Genomic DNA, 26161 nt, shown 5'->3' with positions numbered 1-26161 from the left:
AAATGGCAATCTTATTTGTTTTCCAGATTATGAGGTTTAGATTCCCTGCACTTTCATTTTGGACACCTATACTGGATACCTGGAAGAAATAACTTCAGCTCAGGTTATAGTAATATAACAGAAATTCAAAAAAATTACCCAAGCAATAGCTTACATTTGAAATATTAGTATATAAATTTAAAAATCTAATTGCAATCCTGTGAGTTAAGCATTAAGTTAAAAAAATAGTAAAAGCTCGCGCGCCCTGCGTGGCGAGGCGTGGCGCGCTGCGTTGGGACCAGTGTCTGGTGCGGAGAGCTCCTCCTCCCAGGAAACGGGGCGTGGCTGGAAAGGGGGCTGCCCCCTCACCCATCACGCAACGCACGTTCGTGGGGAACCTGGTGCTAAACCATTTGTAGACGACCTGCTTCTGGGTTGGGGTTTCCTATGTAGCAGAGCAGCTCCCTCGCTGCGATCTATTGAAAGTCAGCCCTTGACACAAGGGTTTGTAAAAAAAAAAATAATAATACAAAATGAAAGAAAAAATAAAGAAAAAAATAAATAAATAAAAAAATAATAAAAGCAACCAACATTATAAAGAAAAGATTCCGGGCATTATAAAGAAACTTCTAATAGATTTTCTTTCAAAAAAAAAAAGTAAAAAAAGTTTAGATATAACATAGACTGTCAGTCTTTCATTATAACACTGCTTTTCTGAACAAATAATTGCTGAGACAAAATTTCAAAGATATTTTATTCAAAATTCTCCATCCAAGAGAAAAGATATATAACAATGTTTACACATGCTTTAATAACTTATTTCACTGTACAACTTGCATTCTTTATCACAGTACAATAAACCAGCAAAAGAAGATAATCAGTCCGTACTCTTTAATAACCTCACATAGAAAGCACTGAGTAAGGGGTACAACAAAGTACTACCTGTAAATTCTTTCATGACTGAGCCAGAGCGCCAGTCATCCAGTACCATTTGTGTCTATAAATCAAGTTGTCTATACCTTTCTGATCAGTGATGTGAAAGGCAATTAGGACCTTTCTGAAAAGAACATGTTGGTTTTGGTTCAATTTGGTGAGCAACAGCAGAGGGACTCTGCCACTTTTATCCCTTTCTTATAAATATTTTTCCCTTTTGTGTAACTTCCACAGTTTTAAATAAAAATATTTTAGCTGCTTGTATATACTATTATGTCAAAACTGTTCTAGCACAGAATTATATTAATCACTTATTTTATAGCTAGCAAAATGGTCCAAACACATTAAGGAAACAAAAGAAATTGATCACTTAGTTTTCCCAAAGTAGCACCTAGTAAAATAGCACATCAGTAAAGTTTCTCCTGCTTTCCTCACAAGATGCAGGCAAAGAGACCTACCAGCAACTTCAAAAATATGGGCAGAAATAGAAGAAGGAAAAGGACAAGATACTCTTCTCTGTTCCTGAAAAAAGATCTTACTAGTTAGTATATTCTCTATTGCATTTTATAATCTTGGGAGTCACAACTGCCAAATCAGGGTGAGAATCTATAAGAGGAAAACAAGATAAAAATGACTGACTAGTGTAATCTGAACTTTTTCCAAGTCATTATATTTTTCAAGAAAAAAAAAAGGCACAGGAGGTACACATTTCAATCTGGCTCAAAAATAATAAAAATTAATTTAAATAGTTGGCAATAACTACTAAAACATAAAATCCAATTTCCTCTATTTTCTTTGACAGAGCTCAAGACAAAATACACAAACAAACAAATACCCTGACCGTGTTTCACCGTCGGGACTACATGTATTGCATGACATTTTTACACAAACTGAACTCTAAGGACTACTAAGTCTATGAAGTATGATCTGATAATTAATTTGAATTAAGCATCTGCTTGATCAATATATTCTTTCTAAAACTTAACCTATGTTCAAGGAACACCAAGAGATGAAAAGTCAACTAGTATTTATCTGTGAAAACTCAGATTTCACTTTGATACATGTAAACCATGAATTGTAAGCTACAAAAACAGTAGTTGTGGTCAAGTTTATATTCTATTATTGTATCTTTAAAATAGAGAGCAGTAACATTTATTATAACTGTAAACCTAAGTTTGTATCCCAAGATAGCACATCTAGGAAAAGATGCATTCATTGTAACGATGCACTTGACATCCCCTTACAGACTTGTGACAAATGTAGTGTAACTAACTTTAACTGCACTGCCAAGTAGGACTCTAGGGCATGACCTGAGGGAATGATGTCTCCTGCACCACCGAGCTACTTTAGCAGCAATCATGATTGTGACAAAATATACTTCAGAAGTTATACATTTAAAAAGTCATTAGAACATCTCGTTCTTGTACACTAGTATAGAAAGGTCTTCCAAAGATAAACGAGTGTAGGCCTGGTTTAATTTTCTCGGCTAGAGCCATTATTATGTTAAGGTCGCCCTCTGCTGTTAAATCAAGGTCTATCTTCAGGTTCCGTAGAGACTTAAAGGGCTTTTTCCCCTTCTGCCTATAAATAATGAAGAAAAAAAATTTTTATATATAAAAATATAGAAAACGTCCAAAAGGAACAAAACAAAACACAATGCACAAAGGTTTTTATTCCATGTGGTTTTACTTACGTATCATCTTCTATATATTTTATTAGCGTCAAGGCTTTTCTGTGAAGGACGAGTAGAAACTGTGCAAGGAAAGTACTCCTGAGAGATAAACCAGGTTTCAAATGAAAGACCTACAGGAAAAGGAAGTATTTTAATTAATAATCTGCTCCAATTCTTCTTATACAGCATGTTTCCATCACAGCGTTGACAATGTCTGGCAGATAACACATATTAGAGCAGTTCTATAACCATTCGCCTGGATGTCCCCAATAGACAGGAAGTAGAGTCTAATGCAATCACGTTTTTCTTAAGTCTTCTATTTTATCTTCGAAAATGAACTCAAATTTTGCATTCTATCTCAGAATACATTCCTATTTACTTTATTATTAACAATCATGATGTAGGGGCGCCTGGGTGGCTCAGTTGGTTAAGTGGCTGCCTTCGGCTTGGGTCATGGTCCCAGGGTCCTGGGATCGAGCCCCATGTCGGACTCCCAGCAGGGAGTCGGCTTCTCCCTCTGCCCCTCCCCCTGCTTGCGTGTGCTCTCCCTCTCTCTCAAATAAAATATATAAAAAAAAGAATCATGATGTAATTTACTTCCATTTGTATTATTTAACTTTTTCTGCCCACATCTCCAAATAAAATTGAAGCTCCCAGAAGTCGAGCCATGCTTACAGACTATGGATTTGAGATATTCTTCTCTCTCTACTGTTGGAGGTAAGGGTACATGTGTAGTGGTAAAATGATTTTATTCAGCTCGAGAAGCATGGAATTAATTGCATGACTATGAATTATCCTTGAACTATGCAGTATGTCACAGACTACACAGACCTGGATCTAAAATTTTGAGTTAATCTAAGGACCTCATTATTTCAAAGTTACCTCTATGATACTGTTTCCTGGCCTGGTCCCCAGAATGATACTATGACAAAGCTGTTATATTAAGAAATAAGTCCCATATAATCTATAATTTTCTTCAAATGTTAACTAAGTAGGTATTTTTCAAAAGAATGAGACAATAAAGATGTTATTATTTCAGAAGTATACTAAGTTTTAAAGACATTTTGGCTCAATTAAGGCAAATAAAAAATATTCTCCTTTCCCCAAAAGAGTGATAGGTTAGTGGTTGGAATTAAAACATTAATTATTTGACTGACATATCACATCTTTCATTGTTAATATATAGGCTACACCCATTAACAATTCAAAAGAAACACTATGTAGACACTTTAGAAAGATCTGAAACATTACAAAAAGATAATGATTTAAAAAAATAACAACTTAATTCTATGATGCTACATATATAGCACAGGCAATGTAGTATACACTAAAAAGAAAACATATCATATCATTCATTTTGACAATCTCAGGTTTAACATTTACCTGATCCAGGAAGGCTTTTACTAGAGTGTCTCTGTGTAAGACATCTTGAAAAATATTCCTATGAAGAAAACAGTCCAAACATTGAAATGGCTACTTTCCAAAATCCCTCACTCTAGCCAATAAATTAAATTCTTAAAAATGGAATATTATATATAAACATACTTAAAAAATTATATATATAAATATATTTGGAGATATAAAAATATTTATTTTAACTCAAGGATACATTTTTGTATTACTGGAGTTTGTCAAGCCACTATGTAATTATTTTTCTCTTAAAAATATAGACAGCCCCAAGAAGGGCATGTAAGTCCCTATCAATCTATTTTTGTACCCTCACCTTATAAAAAAATGTTGAAAGGCTTAGAGAATTAATAAATACAATTGCCAATTCCTGCCATCTCAAAAAAAAAAAAAAAAAACAAACAGCAAGAAAAATAAACACATACCACCACCACCAAAACCCAGAACAAAATAAAAGGTTAACTTTATGTTATAGTAACTTGTAATAAGCTGTTCAGGAAGAAAAAGGTAAAAGGGTAAATGCTAAGGAAAATTCAAGTGGGATTAAGAAACATCTTGACCACTGAGCTGCATCAACAAACTTATCACCAAGCAAGTAACATGAACGAACTACTTAGGAAAGGGTTACCTACCTAGGCAATGATCAGAGTAAGAAGTTAAGACACAATACACACTAGAGATAATGTATCTCTAACACAGCATAAGGTAAGCAATTTTTCACTGAAAATGGTAGGGATCATCACTGAACTGACAAGAAAGGCAAACAAAGAGGGGTGTGTGCATAGAGAAATAGGAAAGTACTTAAAATTTCCTACTTCAGGAGATGGGTGTACCAAATTGCAGAAGAAGGAAGGAAACTCAGAAAGAAAAAAAAAAAAAAAGTCAGCCCTGCATGATTACTAGCCGGCAGCACCCCTTTTCAAACTGATTGTCTTTGTCATAGGTGAATCAGATGAAGCAAAGTGTTAAAAAAGGATATTTCCAGTCACTCATTTTCCATGTAATGGCAGTGAGTGAAATTATTTTTAGAAGTTAAAATTAAAAATATCTTAAAAATAAATAATACTGCTTAAAGAAAACTAAAAAGTAAATATATCTGTAATATGTAAAAGTTAATATACAATCTAATGGCAGAATATTATTTTTGGACAATTTCATGTTCAGAAAATTTACTTGGGAGTTGTAAATAAATTTTAAAAATTCAGGATGTCATTTTTTTAATCATCAGTAAAATAAGACTAGCTGACTAATCAAAGTCTGTCAAATCAGTGAAGCGATCAAAACATAACTGGCTAAAATGAGTAAGAAATGTCCAAAGCATACACATACCTCCTCTAAAAAAATAAAAATAAAATTACTGGATGATAAATCCATTCTAAAGTTCACTAAATTTCCCCAAAAAGAGCGCTGAAGTAACCAAAAAAAGGGAAGAAAATACTAAATACTTCAGGAAAGAAGAAAATGCTTGAAAGCACAGATTAGTTTTGTGAATTCCTACACATGAACCACAATTACCAATACTTAAAAAATTAGTCACCTGGAATTCCCGTTTTGACGAATTCATTTTCTAAACAAATTTCCTTAAAACTTTCTATGGAACGCACAAAAACAGTGGACAGCTGGAAAAAGATGGGTCCTAATGATGCCATCTTTCTGGACTTGGAGACACATGAGGCTGGGGATCCCTTGGACATGGGGTTCTTTTTCTACGCTTTCGGTCAGTAACTTCTGTGTGACTATTGGTGCTCCACATGTCCCCTGGCTCAGCTCCAAATGTTTCTTAGAATTACAGGACAGGGCCGCTTGCTCCAATTTTACTGCTGCTTTATACACTCAAACATGGATTATCACAGTTAACATTTATTGAGCACATTATATGGGCTGGGCACTCTAAATTGATTAAAGAGAACCATCAGACTATACTGCATTTCTTCTCCTGACTTAGAACTTAAGTATTTTCTTGGGGTTTTATAATTCGGGTTTATAATTTTTCCCCCTCTAACTGGGTCAACTTTCAACATTTTATCATCACTTTTTCTCTTTTTAATTTACTGATCATACTTTATGAATAAAAAAATGAAATGTTTTTCATTTCACTGCATATAAAATGCAAATAAAAGAATGCTCTATACATGCATTTTCACAGTTCTGTTGTATTTTATATTTACATACCAAGAAAAAAAGAATTACTTCTTTGGTTCTTTGGTTTAGTTAATAAGCCTTTTGATGACTCTTATACACTAGACTGTAGGCCCAACCTTATTAGCACCTATTATCATGCGTAGGGCCTCAATGCATATTTGTTAAGTAAATACATGAATATTTACTTTTAGGGACTAATCTAACTTACCTATGCAAAACACAATTATATTAAGAAAAATAGACATTTAAGAAAAAAAAATAAGGCAGGGGCGCCTGGGTAGCTCAGTCCTTAGGAGTCTGCCTCTGGCTCAGGTCATGATCCTGGGGTCCTGGGATTGAGCCCCGCATCGGGCTCCCTGCTCGGCGGGAAGCCTGTTTCTCCCTCTCCCACTCCCCCTGCTTGTGTTCCCTCTCTCGCTGTGTCTCTCTCTGTCAAATACATAAATAAAATTTTTTTTTAAAAAAAGGGCATGATTAACCAAATTATTTCTTCAAGCATAATTCTCTTAGTAATATTTCCTTCCTTTCAAACATAGGCTTGTTTTGTTTTTACTCATAAAAGATATAATTTCATAATACTGTTTAACAATAATATCATTACATACAAATCTGGAGTGAAGCTTTCATCTGTACAGATGATAGTATCCTGAGCCATGTCTTCTTCTGAAGTGGCTCTCCAGAATGCTGTCAGCTCAGATCTCATGTACCTACGCTGATTATAAATATGTTCATGACATGGTGGCATCTGCTTGACAGTATTGACGTCCACATCTATGTGTGTAGTGGGATAGGGAGCATACATGACTTGCCGGAACGGGAGCACAAAGCTTCCAGTTGAATCCTGTCATAATGAAAAGAAAATTTATTGTCTTATATGCCAAAAGATACGAAGAATTATTTTTTTAATTAGAAAAACTGGCTTTCACAAATCCATCTCTAGGAGTTTATCCTAGGAAATTAGTCATGATTGTGTACAAAGTCTTAGTGATGTGTGCACTACAGCACTGGTTTAAATAGTAAAATGCTAGAAAACAAGCTAGGCAGCCAAAAAGATAAGTGATTAAATAAAAATGGTTTTTTGTTTAGCTGCTAAAAATTAATTTGCTGAAGTTTATGTGCTTATATAGAAAGATGTTCATAATATATTGTGGAAAATGGAGGTTAAAATATGTGGAGGGGGCAGGGAGTTATGTCAAAGACACATACAGAAGAATAAAAAAGAGGACCAAGATATATAATATCTTGGTCTTATTAACCAAATATTAACAGTGGTTATTCACTGGATTATGAGACTATGGGGAACTTTTTATTTTCTTTTAGATTATTTACATGTTCTTTTAAATCTCAATGAATATGTATTTTTATAAGTAAAAAATGTATGTCTTTCCAGGTATTGTCAATTGGGTAGTTAAATGCCATGTAAGAATTATTTACTGTGTACGAAGCATTGTGGTATAGGTTATGAACACAATTACAGAGGCTATTTTCAATTTTTTACCCTTATAATGCTGTAATAACACCTTTATAAGTAAATCTTTCTCCTTATATAATTGTTTCCCTAGGATGGATTTCCAGAAGTAGAGATAGTAGGTTAAGTCTTTGAACATTTTTAAGGCTCCTGATATATAATGGTAAAGTATTTTCTGAAAGGCTTAACAATTTATACGTGTATGGAAAAGTGTTAACAAATATTTTTTCATTATAGTTTCAAGTTTTCTTCTATGTATCTGGTGTAGGTCCTTTTCAGGGATAAAAATTACATAATTAAATAAGAGGGTGCTGAGGAAATAAAAGTACTAAGTACCTTATTATGTCTTTGATAAAAAGAAATTCTAATTTTCATATTTGTGCAGTTCAAATTGGAAATGAGTTTCCCTTAAGTAGTTTCTGTATTTAAATATTATTCTGAGCTCAGAGCATGCACATTATTGAAAATGCAAAAGCTGAATATAATTTTTATTTGCAACAGTTTTTAATATATTTTCTTTCATTTTGCTATGCCTAGATCCTTAAGATAGCATTCACTGTGAGAAAATCACATAACCATTAGGAAATCTACTTTTTCACATCTTTGACTATAATTGAAATATCAATGATAGGTTCAGTAAAGTATCTTCCCTGTAATTACTGAAAATAATTGCTAATTTACATTTATCTGCTTTGCTCCTTGAAAAGCGGACTCAATCAGAGAAAGACAAATACCATACGATTTCACCCATATGTGGAGTTTAAGAAACAAAATAAACAACCCCCCAAAAAATCCAGACAAACCTAAAAACAGACTCTTAACCACAGAGAACAAACTGATGGTTACTAGAGAGGAGGTGGTGGGAGGGATGTGTAAGACAGGGAGTGAGGATCAAAGGGTACACTAATCGTGATGAGCACTGAGTAATGTAGAGAACTGTTAGATCACACCTGAAACTAATATAACACTGTCTGTTAACTATTCTAGAATTAAAAAAAAAGCAGACTCAAGTAAATAAAAAATGTAAAATAATTTAAAAATACACATATGTGAATATGTATATATATGAATTGTTCAAATTCTATATACACTTTTTGAAGACAGGAAGCAGTTTAAAATTTTCTTTCAATAAATGAATACATTACATGAACAAAAAATGCTAATGAAAATTCAAATTCTTGGGGCACCTGGGTGGCTTAGTCATTAAGCGTCTGCCTTTGGCTTAGATCATGACCCCAGGGTCCTGGGTTTGAGCCCCACATCAGGCTCCCTGCTCAGCGGGAGGCCTGCTTCTCCCTCTCCCACTCTCCCTGCTTGTGTTCCCTCTCTCGCTATGTCTTTGTCAAATAAATAAAAATAAAATCTTAAAAAAAAAAATTCAAATTCTTTTCAGTTAAAAAGAAAGGTACCCATTTTAGATACGCAACTTGAATAAATAATCCTGAGGTCAGATAAGCAGCTATAGGAAACCAAAGAGAAACACACAAAGAGACTCTATGAATGTCTCACTGATACTAAGTATAAATCTGTAAGACATATACTCTAAGCCGAGACTTGTGTATAGGTCAGCTCTTTGGCATCTACCATGATGTCCTACATGCTAACACTAAAAATACATTTATAAAGAGTGTCAAAAATGATTTTAAAAAGTTGCTTTCACTTGTGACAAATGGAAACTATACCTTTAGCAGGCCTTGTACAAAGAGCCCCGACTCGTATTTAAATGATGATTCTGCGTCACATAATCTGGAACATTTTCTCTCTGCTGGAGTCAGAAAAAGGCATAACGTTCTCACTATCTGTAAAAGAAAATATTTTAGCATTAAAATAAATTAAAGGTCACTGGTTTGCTTATGAAAGAAATTTGAATAGAAACTTCAACCACTATTGTCAATAAAGTATATCCTGAGAAGAAAGTATTCCTTAGTCACCTTCAGGAGTCCATGGGACATCACAGTTGTTGCTTAAAATAGGAATTGTGTGGTCAAGTAAGTCTGGGAAATGCTGGTAAACGTACTGTATGATATTTCAAAACTTTCAATGTTTGAATATATATTGTGACCAGGTGATTGATATGATATGCATACTTTATTCAACATATTTGAACATGGAATCCCTATTTCACTAAGAGCTAATGACTTAATTATTGATTGTATCTCCACTCAGCAGCAACTATTTTTCAAATAAGCAAACAATTCTGGACAAGAAAACTAAACGCAGTTAAATTAGGCAGAATTATGGCCTCTGTTGAATAGTGAAATTCCATTGTAACGAATATTAGGAATGTCCAAATCCTTCAATAGAACGAAAATTAATTCTATCAAATTTGAGGGGCGCCTGGGTGGCTCAATCGTTAAGCATCTGCCTTCGGCTCAGGTCATGGTCCCAGGGTCCTGGGATCGAGCCCCGCATCGGGCTCCCTGCTCCTCGGGAAGCCTGCTTCTCCCTCTCCCACTCCCCCTGCTTGTGTTCCCTCTCTCGCTGTGTCTCTCTCTGTCAAATAAATAAATAAAATCTTAAAAAAAAAAATTCTATCAAATTTGACTTAAAATAAGCAAGCTATTAGTTGGGGCTTAGAAATCTATGATTCTAACAGGATTTGATCTATAGCTCTATCAGGAAAATAAAAAGCCAAGTAAGTATGTTCAGACAGTTTTCACATTAAAGTAGTGACTTTAAAGTAGTAGGCTTTCAATATAGAGTGATGGCAACCTTTTTCACACTAAAAAAATAAAAGAGAAGCAATTATGCCAGAAGAGGATGTGGGATGAAAAAAGTGTTTTAAAAACAGAGAGCCCCAACCACAAAGCCTTCTTCTTCCAAAAAGCTACTGGGCAGTCCTTCTGTGAAATCTGAAGGTTCTGGGTGACACAGATGGAAACCTACCTTCTTGGGGTAACAAATATAACAATAAATTGCTAGACCAATATAATAAGAGGTACACTAACCTCTCATAAATGGATGTATGAAAAATATAATTTTGGTAAATGGTCAGGCAAGCATACAGGGTAGAGAAAAAAATACAAATATATTTGTCAAGGAAATAATCATTCCTAACATAGTTCCTGTGTAAAACAAAAAGAAAAATCAGGTTTACTTAATTTGATAGATATGTGCAATTTATCTCTTTCTAATTAACAGTCAGTGAAGAAAAGTGCAAAATCCCTTAGTTTCTGCCTAATGCTTGGAAAGATAACTTCATTAAGTCTTTATTAACTCATGTAGCACTGAAGGAAGTGGTCACAAATGTTACTGAATAAAACATAACTTCCGCTGACCACTCAATAGCAACAGGTCCCCCAAAAAAACAGATTCAGGAGGAAAAGCAAGATGAGAAATCAAGATGAAAAACCAGATAACATTTCTTTGGAATTAGTATCAAAAGTACACGGTTATTGGGGCGCCTGGATGGCTGCGTTGGTTAAGTGTCTGCCTTTGGCTCAGGTCAGGTCCTGGGATCCAGCCCCGCCTCTGGCTCTCTGCTCAGCGGGGAGTCTACTTCTCTCTCCCTCTGCCCCTCCCCCTGCTTGTGCTCTCCCTCACTCACTCTGTCAAATGAAAAAATAAAATCTTAAAAAAAAGTACATGGTTATTGCCCTATTTATTAAAAGTGACATCAGAAAACAGAAGACAAATAATTTTTAAAAATACCTTATTTTAAGAAATTCTCAAAACCATTTATACAATACTGAGAACTGTATAATATTTATGAATTATCAAAATGAAACGGATTAATGATTTCCTATTTAAGCAGTTTACTTCAACTTATTTTTGTCACAGGGTGTTACACAGTAATTTGGCCAGATTCTATTACCTCCTTATAATAGATTGTCTTGACTGCAAGCTAACTTTTAAATTAGAATCCATGATATGTTAGCAGCATTAAGAAGTCAGATTATTGGCTGGATTATAAAATAAATTACCTTATTTACTTTTTCTGCACTGCTACCTACTACGACAGAACAGCCACAGGTTTGCAAGTGTGAGCTGATGGCACTGCAAGGTGAAGAAAAAAGATGAAAAACACTGCCAGTAAAACAATGTCACAAACTAACACAAAACAAAAAAAGGGCAAGTGAACTTCAAACAACTTAGACTAGCTTTACACAATGAACGCCAAAGCTATGAGAAAAATGCCATCCCTTGTTTCCTATAGTACTTTACATTTTCCTCAGGCCTTTCACAGAGATTCTCCCATTTGAACTTAAAACTCAGTTAGTAAAATATTACCAGTTCATAATGAAAGAATCTGAGGTGTAGAGAGGTTAAGTGACTTATTTAAAATCAAATGGGATTAAAAATAATGGTATGAATGGCTTACAGTGAGCAGATTCAGCACGAAAGTGCTTTTGAATCAAGTCGTTAAGGCTTCTAGGTTAAAAACACTCACGCCTCTGACATTCTCTGAGGAAAAGACTATGGACATAAAAAGCAAGTATTTTAACCTTTCACTTCTCATTGAAAAAAATAAAATTTCACAATAATCTGCAATCGTAAAGAAACACTAAGGGAAAAAATGAGTTTATACATGCAGAGGGAGCACTTAGTATAGGGACTGACTCGTAGGCATCTGATAAATTTTGGCTGTTATTACATTTTCCTTTGAAGAAACAGAAATAGAAAATGTCAGCTATTATGTGCTTGTATGTTCCAGGCACTGTTTTATGTATTTAATATGATTTATCTCACTCAATTCTTACAACAAATCATATGAAGTAGGCACTATTATTATTCCTGTTTTACAGATGAGGAAATGGGGGCACAGAGACTTCAGGTATCTTGCCCAGGTTTACACAGCAATAACCCAGGAAGTCTGGTTTTAGAGCCCACACTCTTTTAAGTACTAAAATCTGCTGAAAGATGGAAAGGATCAACAAAAATACAAATAATTTTCTTTTCTAGGTCTAAAAAACTTAAGTCCATCCAAATGAAACTTAATTTGTAAGGGTTCGGTGATATTGTGATTTTAAGAAATATATATATTTCGTCTTAATCCACAGCTCCTGGCTCAGTTCCCAAAACACTTGGAATTTCCTAAGTGTAGGAAATGATAGAGATGCTTTTTGTTATGTTAATGTGGTGATTTTTTGGGGGGAAAGCATCTAAGGATGGGGGCTGATTACCAATGGAGCCAACCACGTGATAAGGGTTAGACCTTTCAGTCCCTCCCCGACCTCTGGGGAGGGGCGAGGGGCTGGAGGTTATCCAGTGGCCAATGATTTAATCAATCATGCCCATGTAATGAAGCCTCCATAAAAACCCAAAAGGAGTTTGGAGAGCTTCTGGGTTAGTGAACATTTGGAGATTTGGGGAGAGTGGTATGCTTGGAGACAGTATGGAAGTTATTCACCCTTTCCCCAGACCTTGTCCTATGCATCTTTTCCACCTGGATGTTCATCTGTATCTTAGGTTCTATCCTTTATAATAATCAAGTAAATAAAATGTTTCTTTGAGTTCTGTGAGCCACTCTAGCAAGTTAATGGAACCATTAATTTGGAACCCAAGAAGGGGGCTGTAGGAACCTGATTTATAGCCAATTGGTAAGAAGTCCAGGTAACAACCTGGACTTGTTACTGGTGTCTGAAGTCCAAGGAGGGGGTGGCTGTGACGTCCAATCTGTTGCCAGTCAGTTAGACTGGTGTCCAGGGGTAGGGAAGACGCAGTCTTGTGGGACTGAACCCTTAATTTATGGAATCTGACACTCTCCAGGCAGTGTCAGAACTGAATTAAACTGTAGGACATCCACTTGGTATCTAGAGCATTGTTTGTTGGCGGGGGAAGCCCCCACCAACACTGGAAATGGGTCTAAGAACCCCCTTCAGTTCTTTGTTTCAGCTTTAATGAGAAGTAAAATAAGAAACCAGAACCAAACAAGAGACCAAGATTTCCTGCCTGGGCACTATGGATACTCGACTTCTTTAAATATTAAAAAGGGTAACATCAAATATATCACAGACATGTAATAAATGAAAAAAATAACACAAAGCTAAGTAATAGTTTAAATATGCAATACTGTTCCTAGAATAATTTGGGTAGCTAGTCTCTTATCGTTTTCATCCTTCCAAATCGTGTCATAGGTGAGCCTAAGATTTCTATCTGCTTTAGCCATCTTTTATAAAAGGAAACAAAATCCTTACTTGAGAAGAAAGCCTTCATGACAACTGTCACCAATATCATCATCATTGAGGACTGTGTCAGTTATCTAAAACACACCACAAACAAACAAACAAACAAACAAAAAAACCAAAGTTATTCTGGCTGTAATATAGCATTGAAATAACACTCTTAAATACACAAGTTTTCTGAAGTCTAGGTTCAATACGACACATTGTCCTCATTTCTAAGCATCAAGAATCCCAATAAAACAACCTCTGGGTACTTCTATAAATTTTCAGAACAAATGTGAAAACCAGTCAGGCAAGTTAAGCAACAATCTTGACAAGAACAACTTCCTCTTCTGGGCTATCAGAATCAGGAGACAAATCTTAATGACAAAGAAAGAAACAAGAATAGTTTCCTAAAGATTTCTCTACATATGCAGAGTATGTAATTCAAAATGCCAACAAGTGATAAAGAAAACTAGATTAGTGAATGTAAATAAACTTGTGCAAACCACCACTTACTGTATACTGCTTTGTTAAAAAAAGTATCGCATTCAATACTGATTGCTTCTATAAGGTCTGGAATTCTCCTACTTTTAAGAAATATACAAGTGGTGAAATAAACTAAATAAATGTAATTCTGCCATACCTATCAATGACCAAAAAAAGCCTCTGTTTGGCTATAAAACTCAGGGTTTTATGTGTGTTTGCTAAAGTGGCTAATACTTCATATGAATAGTATACATGACAAAAAATGGATACTACTAAAATTACAATACTAGTAATATACCTACTACTAATATAACTCAAGGGAAGTGATAAGAGGGTATCCTTATTCCTATTTAATAATACAAGTAAGAACTTACATCTATTTCTTCAGGAACGCTGTGTGATTTCATAGATGAAAGCAGTTCCATTACAGGAATTACTTCGCCAGTAAGCATTGGAATAATACTCTGACCCTGTACAAAAAAGCAAAATGAAGTGAAGAAAATCACACAATGAAGGTATCTCTGGCTTTTTGAAAGTTTGAGTTACACCACTTTGCTTTTGTGAAAGACCTACATTAGTACCTGTTTTCAGTAACCAAAAAAAATCTGAAGAGGATTTCTGCTTCTACAAAAAAAAAAGGTGAAAAGCTAAAACAGTGTCGGGCACTTGTTTTGAAGGAGCCATTATGAGAGGTGGCGCATAGTGCAAGAGTGGCCTGGCCAAGCTTCCCCCGAATCCCACTCAGCATCTCACCACTGAGATGCCTTAGCTTTGGACTTTGTGAGCATCTGTGCTTTAGCTCAATTTATTTTGTCCATCCATCAGTAGGATGTGTTCTAAGGTATCAGAGATGCCTAAGAAGGATTATTTTTTGGGTCTGGGAATGCTCAAAAAGTTTTCCATATACGAACCATGAGAGACTATGGACTCTGAGAAACAAACTGAGGGTTCTAGAGGGGAGGAGGGTGGGAGGATGGGTTAGCCCGGTGATGGGTATTAAGGAGGGCACGTATTGAATAGAGCACTGGGTGTTATATGCAAACAACGAATCATGGAACACTACATCAAATAAATGAATAAATAGAAAAAACAAACAAAAAGAGTCATTAGAGACATCTTTGTACTTCAAGAATGACTATTTTTCTTTGTGAATTTAGCTTTTCAGTACTCTAGTTTCAGATCTCTAGGAACAATTTGTGAAAATAAAAAACTGCCCCACATCTTTAAAGGTTTCCTTTTTATTCCAGTCATACTTGGGGGAGGCAATTGATGTTACACTCCATAAAATAACATAAAAAACAGTAAGTGCCCACTAGAATGTCACTTGGCTTTAATAAATCAAGATGCAATGTACATTAAATATATGAATAAATTTAATTTTTTTTTACTGTAGCATTAGTTAATTAAATACACTGACCAACAACAAAAAACTTTTCCATATAAATTAATGGTAACTGATTCTTTATGGCCATTTCAGTCTATAAAAGATTTTACAGGAACGCTCCGTTTTTGGATAGCAGGGAAAACTTGTATAGGATAAATGGGGCAATAAAAAAATAAGAGCTGAAAGCAAATGATGACATCCTTTGATAGAAATACCTGATAACTTGTTAAAACACAGCCCCAAACATGTCTACTACTCCAAAACGTTTCTAAAGGATGTACAAACTATTTAAAACTAATTTTCATTCTTCCAGGAATGATTTTCTTTAGTTAGAGTGGAATCATTGACTTATGATTTACCAGTCCATGCAATAATTAAATTATGCCAAATTCAGAAAGGATTTCCTTTGATATTTATTTGAGATATGAAAAACTCTTGTTAATTAAAGGTCACTGATGCATTTTATATTTAAAAATGAGGAAAACCAACCATAAAAAGACTTAGAAGTAGTCAGCAAATAACTGAGTAGTAAAGCTTGAGTCAATATTCAACCTGTACCTTCACAATAAGGTTTAGTACCCAAATGCAAATCAAAATCATCACATATATTTTAAGAATCAATAAACAGACATCATTGACATTTGTAGTTTCTAGAATGAAACTGAAAAGTCAATATAGAACATCACAAATGTAGAGTGTCTCAAAGATGGGTGATCTCTCATTTATTCATTACCATCACCCCTGCCCCCACATTTTTGAACCATCCTGAATATGTAAACTTTTATTTTAAAAGATTTTATTTATTTATTTGACAGAGAAAGAGAGAGTTCACAAGCAGGGGGAGAGGCAGAGGAAGAGGGAGAAGCAGACTTCCCACTGAGCAGGGAGCCCGATGTGGGGCTCAATCCCAGGACCCTGAGATCATGACCTGAGCGGAAGGCAGACGCTTAATGACTGAGCCACCCAGGTGCCCCCTGAATATGTAAACTTTTAGAGAGATGAAATTGTCACATATCTTAATTTTTAGCTAAATGTGTTTTTAAAATCACATATCAAGAATAATAACAGTTTTTTTCTTCACTCATCTTTCATGAAACTATTTTATTAAACATGGGTCTTTAAATCTCAGTCATTCCTGGAGTCATTTTTTGAGTGACTATAGCCAGTTTTTCAGAAACTTAGGAATTTAAATATGATGCTGTCTGTGGAAACTTTATGCTAAGTCATAAGCCTCCTTGTATCATATAGAAGGTTTTATTATTTTAAAAAATTCATCCTGTAGTAACCTCCAAACATAACCACTCACTGTTTCTGCTTTTTAAAAGAATTTTTAAAATGCTTGTTTACAATTACAATCAACACATACAATTCAACAAGAAAAATGACTAGCTATATAGCTGTTTCCTTGTAAAGTGATTTTATCAGATGATAGCTATAAGCATCCAAAACTTGCCCTGAATGAAGTCAGTGACTGATTCCAGACTTATGTGTCATCCCCAAATAGTATTTATTTGTTCAAAATAAGGTCATTTTAAGCACATGATGTGAGATATGCAAGGATTCAATTATCAGGCAGCTTCTTTGCAGAAAGGATAACTGTAGAAAAATATCTTCCCTTAGGTTTAGGCATATATATAGTGCCATACACTGTATCGCAGATATTTATTGTAGTGGAATGCATATCCTCATCAAAGCTTAACACGAGAAATCGTACAAGCCTGAACACAGAAGAAACTGGAAAGAAAATCCCTCAAGTATCTTTTCCTCCTGTGACTTCTCTAACTTGAACTTCTTAACAAGAGAACGTTTCCCCTTTAAAAACATCCAGTTTGGGGCGCCTGGGTGGCTCAGTTGGTTAAGCGACGCCTTCGGCTCAGGTCATGATCCTGGAGTCCCGGGATCGAGTCCCACATCGGGCTCCCTGCTCAGCAGGGAGTCTGCTTCTCCCTCTGACCTTCTTCCCTCTCGTGCTCTCTCTCTCTCATTCTCTCTCTCAAATAAATAAATAAAATCTTTAAAAAAAAAAAACAACATCCAGTTTGTCTAAATATACAGAAGGAAGAGGGTAACATTTTCAAGAAGAGCCCTTAAAACAGAAATAAATTAAAAGTTAATAGTGGGAAATTTTTAAAATACAGGTTTCTGGTTTGAAAAAAAAAATCCCAGGAAGAGCAGAATTTTATTGGGTCTTAAATTTCTTTATCTTGAGGTAACTCTACTAACTACTCCATAACTAGAAGGTACATCTAGAGGTTGGTCAAAGTCTCCCCAGTGCTCGCACTCTGCCCATTGACCACCAAGTAAAGGCCAAGCTTCTCTGGGTAAAAGGAAACATTTTCTTCTAAGTGTTAGACCTTTCCCCAGGATTACCTCCTCTGGCCTGGAGAGTTATTTGCAAAAATACAGATATAATAACAATTTTATAAAGGAGATCATTTTATAGGGTTTTCTATTTTCCTGGTTTAAGTCCTGTATATTCACAAAAATTTAGAAAAGTTATTGTTTAAAGTATTATTTTGTATTAGGCACGCTAAAGGAGAACCAGAGTAAAGACAACCCAGTCATCCTTAGACTAGAGTTCAACACAAGGAACACTGAGTGGCCAAAGGTAATGGGAGTAAAAGCAAAGAACCCTTTCTCCCTTGGAGACTCCCCTTCAGAACATCTCTGCCCTGCACTGAAATGGTTTATATTTAACTTCCACAAGGGAAACCATAACCATGCAATCATGCATCTCAAATGCTGGTGCCTGTGCCCTAGGCAGATTCAAAGCCGTGGGATAACCATGGCATGTTTCCCTAGAGACTTCATATAATCAGAAATGTGAGGAATATCACTGGCAAATTCGAACATTAAATAGATAGGAAATAAAATATAAATTGCATGAGTGTTAAAAATACAGCATGAGACTTCACAAAACTATTATGCTTAGAACTAAGCCTGTATCCCCAGATATCTTAGAGGAGTATACTCACTTCTCTCCTGTTATAACTGCTTCTGGGGAAATGTTTAAGAAGCAATGCCTTAAAGAAAATCTCATATAAAACTTAAAATTTTTACTATGAACAAGTTATTCAAAACTTAGTCCGTGCAAAGAGAAAAAAAAAAGGTAGCAAAATTGCTATTTTTCTTCACTTATTTAACTCTGCAGGTCTAAGATATGAAAATTTTCATCCAGTTTATTCCATATATTTCCATAAAGGCTCTGTTCATTTTCATACTCACTCTGTCAAAATAGTACGGTACGGCTTCAAGGCCTTAAGAAAAGTAGCCTTCAGCCTTATACAGATGCATGTCATGAACTTGGTTGTGTCTGATAGTATGCAGTCTGTATCTTACCTGATCTTCCATTCTTTCTGTGCCTTCTAAGATTATTTTCTGCACATTTTCTTGCCTTTCCTGAGCAAGAGAAAATTCATGAAAATTAACAAAACATTTTGATATTTATTTTTCACAATACAGTTAAATGGCAGACATGCTGTTGTGTAATTCAGTTCATGGGAAAAATACTTTCCACATTAGGGCAGAAAAAAAAGGGAGGGGACAGGAAATTAATCCAACAAATCCATTCTCTTATAAACAATACAAAATAAAATAAAAACACCCTTTTCTGTGCAGATAAAAAAAAGATAACTTACTAGAAAACAGTCAATGTAACATCTGCATAGTTTCACAAAGGAAACTAATGGTTTGTACTTTTCAAATTAAGTAAGATCAAGTTATATGTATCTGGGGCTTCCTGATTTTTAAATGATTTTCATGAACATTTAAAATAAGAAAACATAGTATGCAAACAGTAAAACACTCTTCTTTTCAAAGATACTATTACTTCTTACTAGGAGTAAAAGCCTTATAAAATTAAGAACGCTTTAACAGACTTCCATATTAGTATCAAAACTGTAAAGCAGAAAGGAGAGTTAAATTTGTTCTTCAGGTCTGCCAAAAGTATATGAAAACATAAATATCACTAAATATTAAATTACAGGATTTAGGGGATGACAGTAATTTCCTCTGGCTGGATCCGCAAAATTAAAAGGAACATCTAGAAACCATTTGGTGCAACCTCCTCATTTTACAAATTTCAGAACTTGGCAAAGAAGTAAAAGAGACCAAAGGCTACAAGGCTTATGAAACACTTGTTTTGAACTGCTTGTACCTACACACAGTATTAAGTAAAAAACAGGGTCATACAATGCAAAAAGAGAAAAGGTTTTACAGTTAAAGGTTCCTAAGACAAACCTAGACTCTAAAGCTTACTATGATGTTCTCAATTCCTCTAAGCTTTAGCTTTTACTTGTAACATAGAACTATCGTTTCCAAAAAAAAAAGAACTATCATTTCCTACCTTCAAGGGTTATTATGAAGATCACTGACATCAGACCACTAGAACTATCTAATAGGGCAGATGCAAATAATAGCTACTGTTTGAAGTTAACTGCGTATCATTTCTAAGTATTAGTTATGAATATATCAGAAGATAAACTTTCAATGGCCAGGTTAGCATGATTAATAAGCTCAAAAACCACTCACCTTGTGCATCCATATCCTTCCTTTCCTGATAATGTGTGTTAATCTATCAACACACACTCTGTGAAGTGGGAGGTAGAAGCTAAGTTCTGTCTGTGGAAGTATAATTGATAGGCCATATGTGCTCCTATCTCCATTCCAGTTTCCATCAAAGATTAATGAAACAATAATTACTCCTTTTTCGGACAAGACAAAAAACTTCACATCTATAGCCCCACTCTCTGCATTTCGGAGGATTTCTCCATTTAAGGTGTGGTTGGCAAGAAAAGTTATTTCTCCATCACTGAGAAGTAGCTGTTCTGTCTTTGGAGCCCAAATGTGTCTGACTCTAGGACCAAGAATATTGTCCCAGTAAGCAAAGGTAGCTGCTAATAAAGGCGATTCACCACTTAGAGCAATCTCTGTCTTGGCAACAGCTGGAGATGGCGGTGGACAGAGATTCGACATCACTGCATCCCAACTACCACATTATCCAAATGCTCCAGGGATATCTAAACAATAACATACAAAACCAATGATTAGGTTCAGCAATTTTAAAGTCATGCATCAGAAATTCAAATGACTTAGGCTATGTGGTTTTCTCTTCAGTCAAAAGATTTAGAAGCATGTCTCCTACTAGGATAGACATTTGACAAGCATGGCAGGTGCACATCAAATGCTTGCTAATACGACGATAACCTTATGATGCATAATAACTTGTCACCTATATTCAGGGAATACACTTAGAAATTCAAAATAATAATGACCTAAAAAAGGGTCTTTGAACATTAATATGAAATATCGTATGCTAAAGCTCATAAAATAGACCCTCACTGTTCCCAAATATCCAATCTACGTGCAATTCTAATGATTGGATATTTGGTTCCTAAACCACAACAACAAAGAGGAGCAAATTGGAAAAGGGAGGGCTCAGCTAGAGACCACCACACTTGTCGTGGGTTGAACAGTGTCCTGCCCAACCCCCAAATATATATTCAAGTCCTAACCCTTTGTATTTATGAATGTGACCTTATTTGAAAATAGGTATATTCAGGGCATCTGGGTGGCTCAGTCGGTTAAGCGTCTGCCTTCGGCTCAGGTCATGATCCCAAGGTCCTGGGATCGAGTCCCACATCTGGCTCCCGGCTGGGTGGAGAACCTACTTCTCCCTCTGCCTGCCACTCCCCCTGCTTGTGCTCTCCCTCTCTCTCTGTCATATAAATTAAATAAAATCTTAAAAAAAAATAGGTATATTCGAATTAAGATGGGGTCATACTGGATTAGGGTGGATCCTAATCCAATGATTGGTGTCTTTAAGAGAGAAAGATTTAGAAACATGGAAAAAGAGAAACAGGGCTATGTAAAGACAGGGGTAGGAATTAGAGCAACATGATTACAAGCCAAGGAAGCCAAAGATTGCTGGTAACTATTATGAGTTAAGAGGCAAGGAAGATTCTTTCCTATAGCCTTCAAAGGAGCATGTCCCTATGGACACCTTATTCTAGCTTCCAAAACTGTGAGAGAATAAATTTTTGTTGTTTTACATCACCCAGTTTGTGGTACTTTGTGATAGCAGTCCTAGGAAACTAGTAAAGACACCTGTCAGTACAGGGCGCCTGGGGAGTTCAGTTGGTTAAGCGTCTGCCTTCAGCTCACGTCATGATCCCAGGGTCCTGGGATCAAGCCCTGCATCAGGCTCCCGGCTCAGTGGGGAGCCTGCTTCTCCATCTGCCCCTCCCCACTCTCATGCTCTCTTTCTCTAATAAATAAAATCTTTAAAAAAAAAAGACACCCGTCAGTAGAAATACCCTAAAGCTGTTAAAAGGGAAAAAAAAGAAAAAGAAAAACAGAAGAGAAAGAAAGAAAGAAAGAAAGAAAGAAAGAAAGAAAGAAAGAAAGAAAGAAAGACAAAAGATCGCAAAAACACAATTAAGCTGGAAACATAACAAAAAAACGAGTGAACAGTACCTTTATTCTCAACAAGCTCTCTGGGTTTCATGGCACTAAAGCCCAATACTGGTGTTTAAAATAAAGTTGAAACATCAAGATGAAGATAAATATATTTAATATGCTACTTAAATTTAAGAAAGCAGTGTAGCAGTACAATGAGTTCATTACCAAGAGTTCTATACTAAAAGGCTAAACTAAAAAAGCTTCGGTTATTTAGAACATGTAAAGAACAAAGTGACTGGATAGATACTGGTCAAGCCTTTCACTCTGCTGGGAAAATAGACACAGAGAGAAAAGCTAACTGCCCAAGGTCAGAGTCAGGCAAGAATCAAGGTCTCCTATATATCTTAACCCACTGAAATCTAACACTCTAAAGGTATATACTCTCTGTGATAGTGTAAAATGAATCACTCTTGCCTAATATTAAAACAGAAGGGTGCCTGGCTGGCTTAGTCAGTGAAGCATGTGAATCTTGATCTTGGGGTTGGGGGTTCGAGCCCCACGTTGGGTGTAGAGATTACTTAAAAATAAAATCTTTAAAAAAAATTGAATATGTGTATTGAAAGACCTAAAGTGAAAAGAACCATAACAATTACATTTAAGCAAGTCTAAAACTGTGGAATCTACTCATCATAATGATAAAGGACAGCAATTAATAGGTGAATTATGATATACCTATTTTTGCCTATAGGATTGCTTTGGGAGGCAACTTTTGATCTATAACTACAATTCATTTACTTAAAGAATTTTACTTATATCTTGTCAAGAGAGTTCAGAGACTGCTGAAAAGAAGTGGCTTCTATTTTTAGAGTATTAGATGAGCATTTTTATCATGCATGTCAAGAATAGGTATACAGAACTTGGCAAACACTTTATAGTATGCACGTGTTGAAATGATTTAACATAAAGGCAGTTAATGTATGTATTTTTAGTTCAGTAATTCATTTAGGAAATATTTAATTTTTAATGTGTTATACCAACTTAACATTCTTAAAAGACTATAGTGGACATAAACTGTCTAGCTTATTTAAAATATCCACTGTTTTGCATAAAATTTAAACAGTTTACAATGATAGAATACAGGAATGTAATCTGAATTCAAACTGTAACGATGCTTTTGTCATCATTAATAACAAACTGAAGGCCAAGGAGATGAGTTAACACACAGCCACAGAATTATATTGTAACATTTTCCTTTTGTTCCTCCTTTTTGGATAAAAAAGGTAAATAATCATAAGAACAATATTTTAACTCAAACATTTCATCATGCTGAAAATGAAAGCATTTCCTAAAACCGAACCGAGCCCCAGAGCAAAATCTGGTTGGATTATGAGAAAATTTCTACCTGACTGTGAAAATTAAACTATTACAGACCATTAATTTCATTTATACTCATTGCTATTATCATTAGAAAGAAAACAAAAGACAAGAATCATGTTGAATTGTTTGGCTTAAAATCCTGCCAAAATTAATAATTTTGAGAAATGAAATGTTACAGAGAAGTATAATTAAGAGAGCTGTAAAAATAATTTTACTAACACTTAAAAGTCATCATCTTTGGTGAGGAAACTCCATATACATAAATGTGGCTGAAAAAAATCAGGTCAAAACCAACAGTTGTTTATCTATATAACTACATGTAGTTGGCTACTCCAGAAGGTTATCAAAGATTAGCCTTAAGAGTCTTTTGAGGGAAGCCAGGATCCAAATTGGGTGACACGGTGGCTTTCCACTCCTGTAAACAAAGAATAGGGTTCATGAGGATGTACCCAATATACTTTCTGAAAATAATCCAACATATGCAGACATAAAGATCATATTAATTACCATCTCTTAAAACTGTTAGCAGAGTAGTAGGTTCTAAGCTTTGCTTTTTCTTAAACCTTTGCTAAAAACCAGCCATCTCTTCTCCCGCTGGTATTTAGAAAGTTGATTGGTCTACTGCTATTGTAAATCAGAATTCTACCATCATAAGGCTCACACTTCTTATAACCATGCTTTCTGTTTATTTTCTCCCAGCCCTAAAAGCAGCAGGGTCGTAAGCCAGCCCCCTTTTCAGAAACAGACGCTGCCCAGGCCAGCTTTAATGACAGTGAACTGTTAACACCCGACTGTTTGGGACACTTCCTAAATTTTTATCAGGCAAGATTCGCAAATGAAATTTATATCACTGTCAGGCTATCTCTCACAGATCCAAGTTTCTCACATAATAGGAGGCTAACCCACTCTACTCTTTAGAACTACTTAATTAACATGGAGCCCAAGGGCAGGCTTGAAAGATAGGCGTCCTCATTGTTTTTTGTTTTTACTTTTTTCTCCGAAAGCAAATTTTGGACTGCTAACAGAGCTAAATAAAGAGACTATTTTATCAATGTTATAAAGGGAGAAAAAAAAATCTTTAGCACCTACGTAACTTTCCTGAAGCAGGTTAGTGCTGGCTTTGTGCACAATAAGCAATGTGGTCCAGAATTTCTCTCACTTTTGTTTTGGATGTATAAAGAGTAGTCAATCATGAGGCGATTTCCAACTAATTCGGGGCTTTTCCAGTAGCAGGGTTTGGCTGAGGTAGTGGCCAAAGGTATCTGTGTCACATAACACCATCATATTTCAAGTGTTCTGACTCCATATTATTAATCTTCCATATATTCTCGCTTCTGTAAGGTTCCCATTATGTTAAAAGTTTTCTAAAGTCCGATAAAAGATGGTATCAAACTATTTTTCAAATTAAAAGTACAAATTAAAAGTAAAGCCAGAGATGTTGTGTTCCCTTGCTTTTCTTTCCTTCTTTTTTTTATTATGTTAATCACCATACATTACATCATTAGTTTTTGATGTTCCCCTTGCTTTTCATCACAGGTGAGGGATGGGAACAGTTTGTATTGGAATTTATCCGCTGGCCACAACCCCTTGTTACTTTTCTAGGGCCTAGCATCTCCATTGTTTCTGAAAGGGTCTCTCTTGAGCAAGTGCATGACTTCCCTATGTCTCCTGAATACAGTAGCCTGGTGGAGTAGGGGGTGACTCAGATGCCGTGTAGTCGTATTAGACATGTAATCAGTGCCCTTCCTTCTGCAGCAGATACTATCAGTCAAGTGATGCTCAAGTCATAATGGTCACTTCCTTTAAGTAAGTCTGTGTAACCTCGGAGCTGTGAAGCAAGCAAGTCATGACCCACACAGTGGGAGCACAACCCAGTCTAGAATTGCTCCTCAAATTCAGAGGGAATCAACAATCTCTAGAAACTTGTATTCAAATTGTGTAGCCAGGTGGTATCTCCCCCGTGCCATCCCACCCCGCTTTATCTCCTCTCCGACCCGGACTTGGGGTTCACGCACACCACCCGCCCTCCGGCCTTGCCCAGAGCCAGGCCTCTCTGTGCTCGAGGTGCTTTCCCTCGAACCCGCGGCGCAGGTGGTCCGACGGGTCCGTCTGGGTCTCACACCGGGACCCCGGGAAGCGGCCGGCTCGTGGACTGCGGTTGGGAAAGAGGGCCAGGGGCCCGGATCCCCAGCCCCTGGTCTCCGTGCCGCCGCCGCCGGGAAGCCGGGGGCCCGGATGGAGGCAACTCTACTAAGTCACCAGCTGGAAAACCCGATGCCGGGTTTCCTTCAGGGAGGACAAGCCGAGCCCTGGGGAGAGCTGCTGCCACCGCCGCCGCCCTCGCGCGGTCCCTGTACCCCAAACCCAAACAGTCGCCGGCCCGCCGGCTTCTCACTCACCCTCCTCGCCACCGCCTGCGACTCAGCCACCGCGGGCGCAGGGACCGCAACCGCAGCCCCGCCACCGCCCCGCCCCACCCCTGGCCCCGCCCCCGATCCGGGCCCCTCGCGCGCGTCCCGACCCCGAACCCATTCACGCTGCGGTTGTTTCCCGTCTGGTGCTCTTCTTCTGGGTAAATTTTACCCAATCTTTCGCCCATCACCTTCAACGAATACTATCAGTGAGGGGAGAAAGGGTGAGGAAAACAAAAGCACACACCTCCTAAGCACACACCTCCTGCTCTCTCTGGACCCCGCCCCCCGAAGGGAAGCAACCGGGCAGCAGGAATGGTTGACGCGTCAAGCGCCATCTTTCACGTGGGCGGAAGAAGTTGCTGTTTAGTTTTCGTTTCCTCGTGGGACGCCGTA

At 36.5% G+C, this 26161-nt stretch overlaps 1 protein-coding gene across 7 annotated transcripts; it reads right to left on the bottom strand.

Moving 5' to 3' along the window:
• Window positions 1–705: 705 nt before the first annotated feature.
• On the bottom strand, window positions 706–26076 carry C9orf72 (C9orf72-SMCR8 complex subunit). 7 transcript variants are annotated; one of them, XM_025852863.2, is made up of 12 exons: window positions 25754–25836; window positions 23574–23769; window positions 20109–20596; window positions 18918–18977; window positions 14569–14664; window positions 13739–13803; window positions 11525–11597; window positions 9284–9400; window positions 6739–6974; window positions 3968–4025; window positions 2606–2715; window positions 706–2493 (listed from the first exon to the last, which is right to left on the bottom strand). In XM_025852863.2, exons 3-12 carry the CDS (start codon window positions 20550–20552, stop codon window positions 2307–2309), a joined length of 1446 nt encoding a protein of 481 aa, XP_025708648.1. In that variant the 5' UTR covers window positions 20553–20596; window positions 23574–23769; window positions 25754–25836; the 3' UTR covers window positions 706–2306. The 7 variants fall into 7 exon arrangements, with proteins under 7 accessions (XP_025708648.1, XP_025708649.1, XP_025708647.1 ...); XM_025852864.2 differs by lacking the exon at window positions 25754–25836 and adding an exon at window positions 24514–25492; XM_025852862.2 differs by lacking the exon at window positions 25754–25836 and adding an exon at window positions 24440–24462.
• Window positions 26077–26161: the final 85 nt, after the last annotated feature.

The sequence above is a fragment of the Callorhinus ursinus genome, unplaced genomic scaffold (genome assembly GCF_003265705.2).
Source record: "Callorhinus ursinus isolate GAN/ISIS: 27379988/994484 unplaced genomic scaffold, GSC_fseal_2.0 scaffold42, whole genome shotgun sequence".
Taxonomy (NCBI): domain Eukaryota; kingdom Metazoa; phylum Chordata; class Mammalia; order Carnivora; family Otariidae; genus Callorhinus; species Callorhinus ursinus.
Note: the sequence above shows the minus strand (reverse complement) of the source record. Positions and strands in the feature narration are given on the sequence as shown.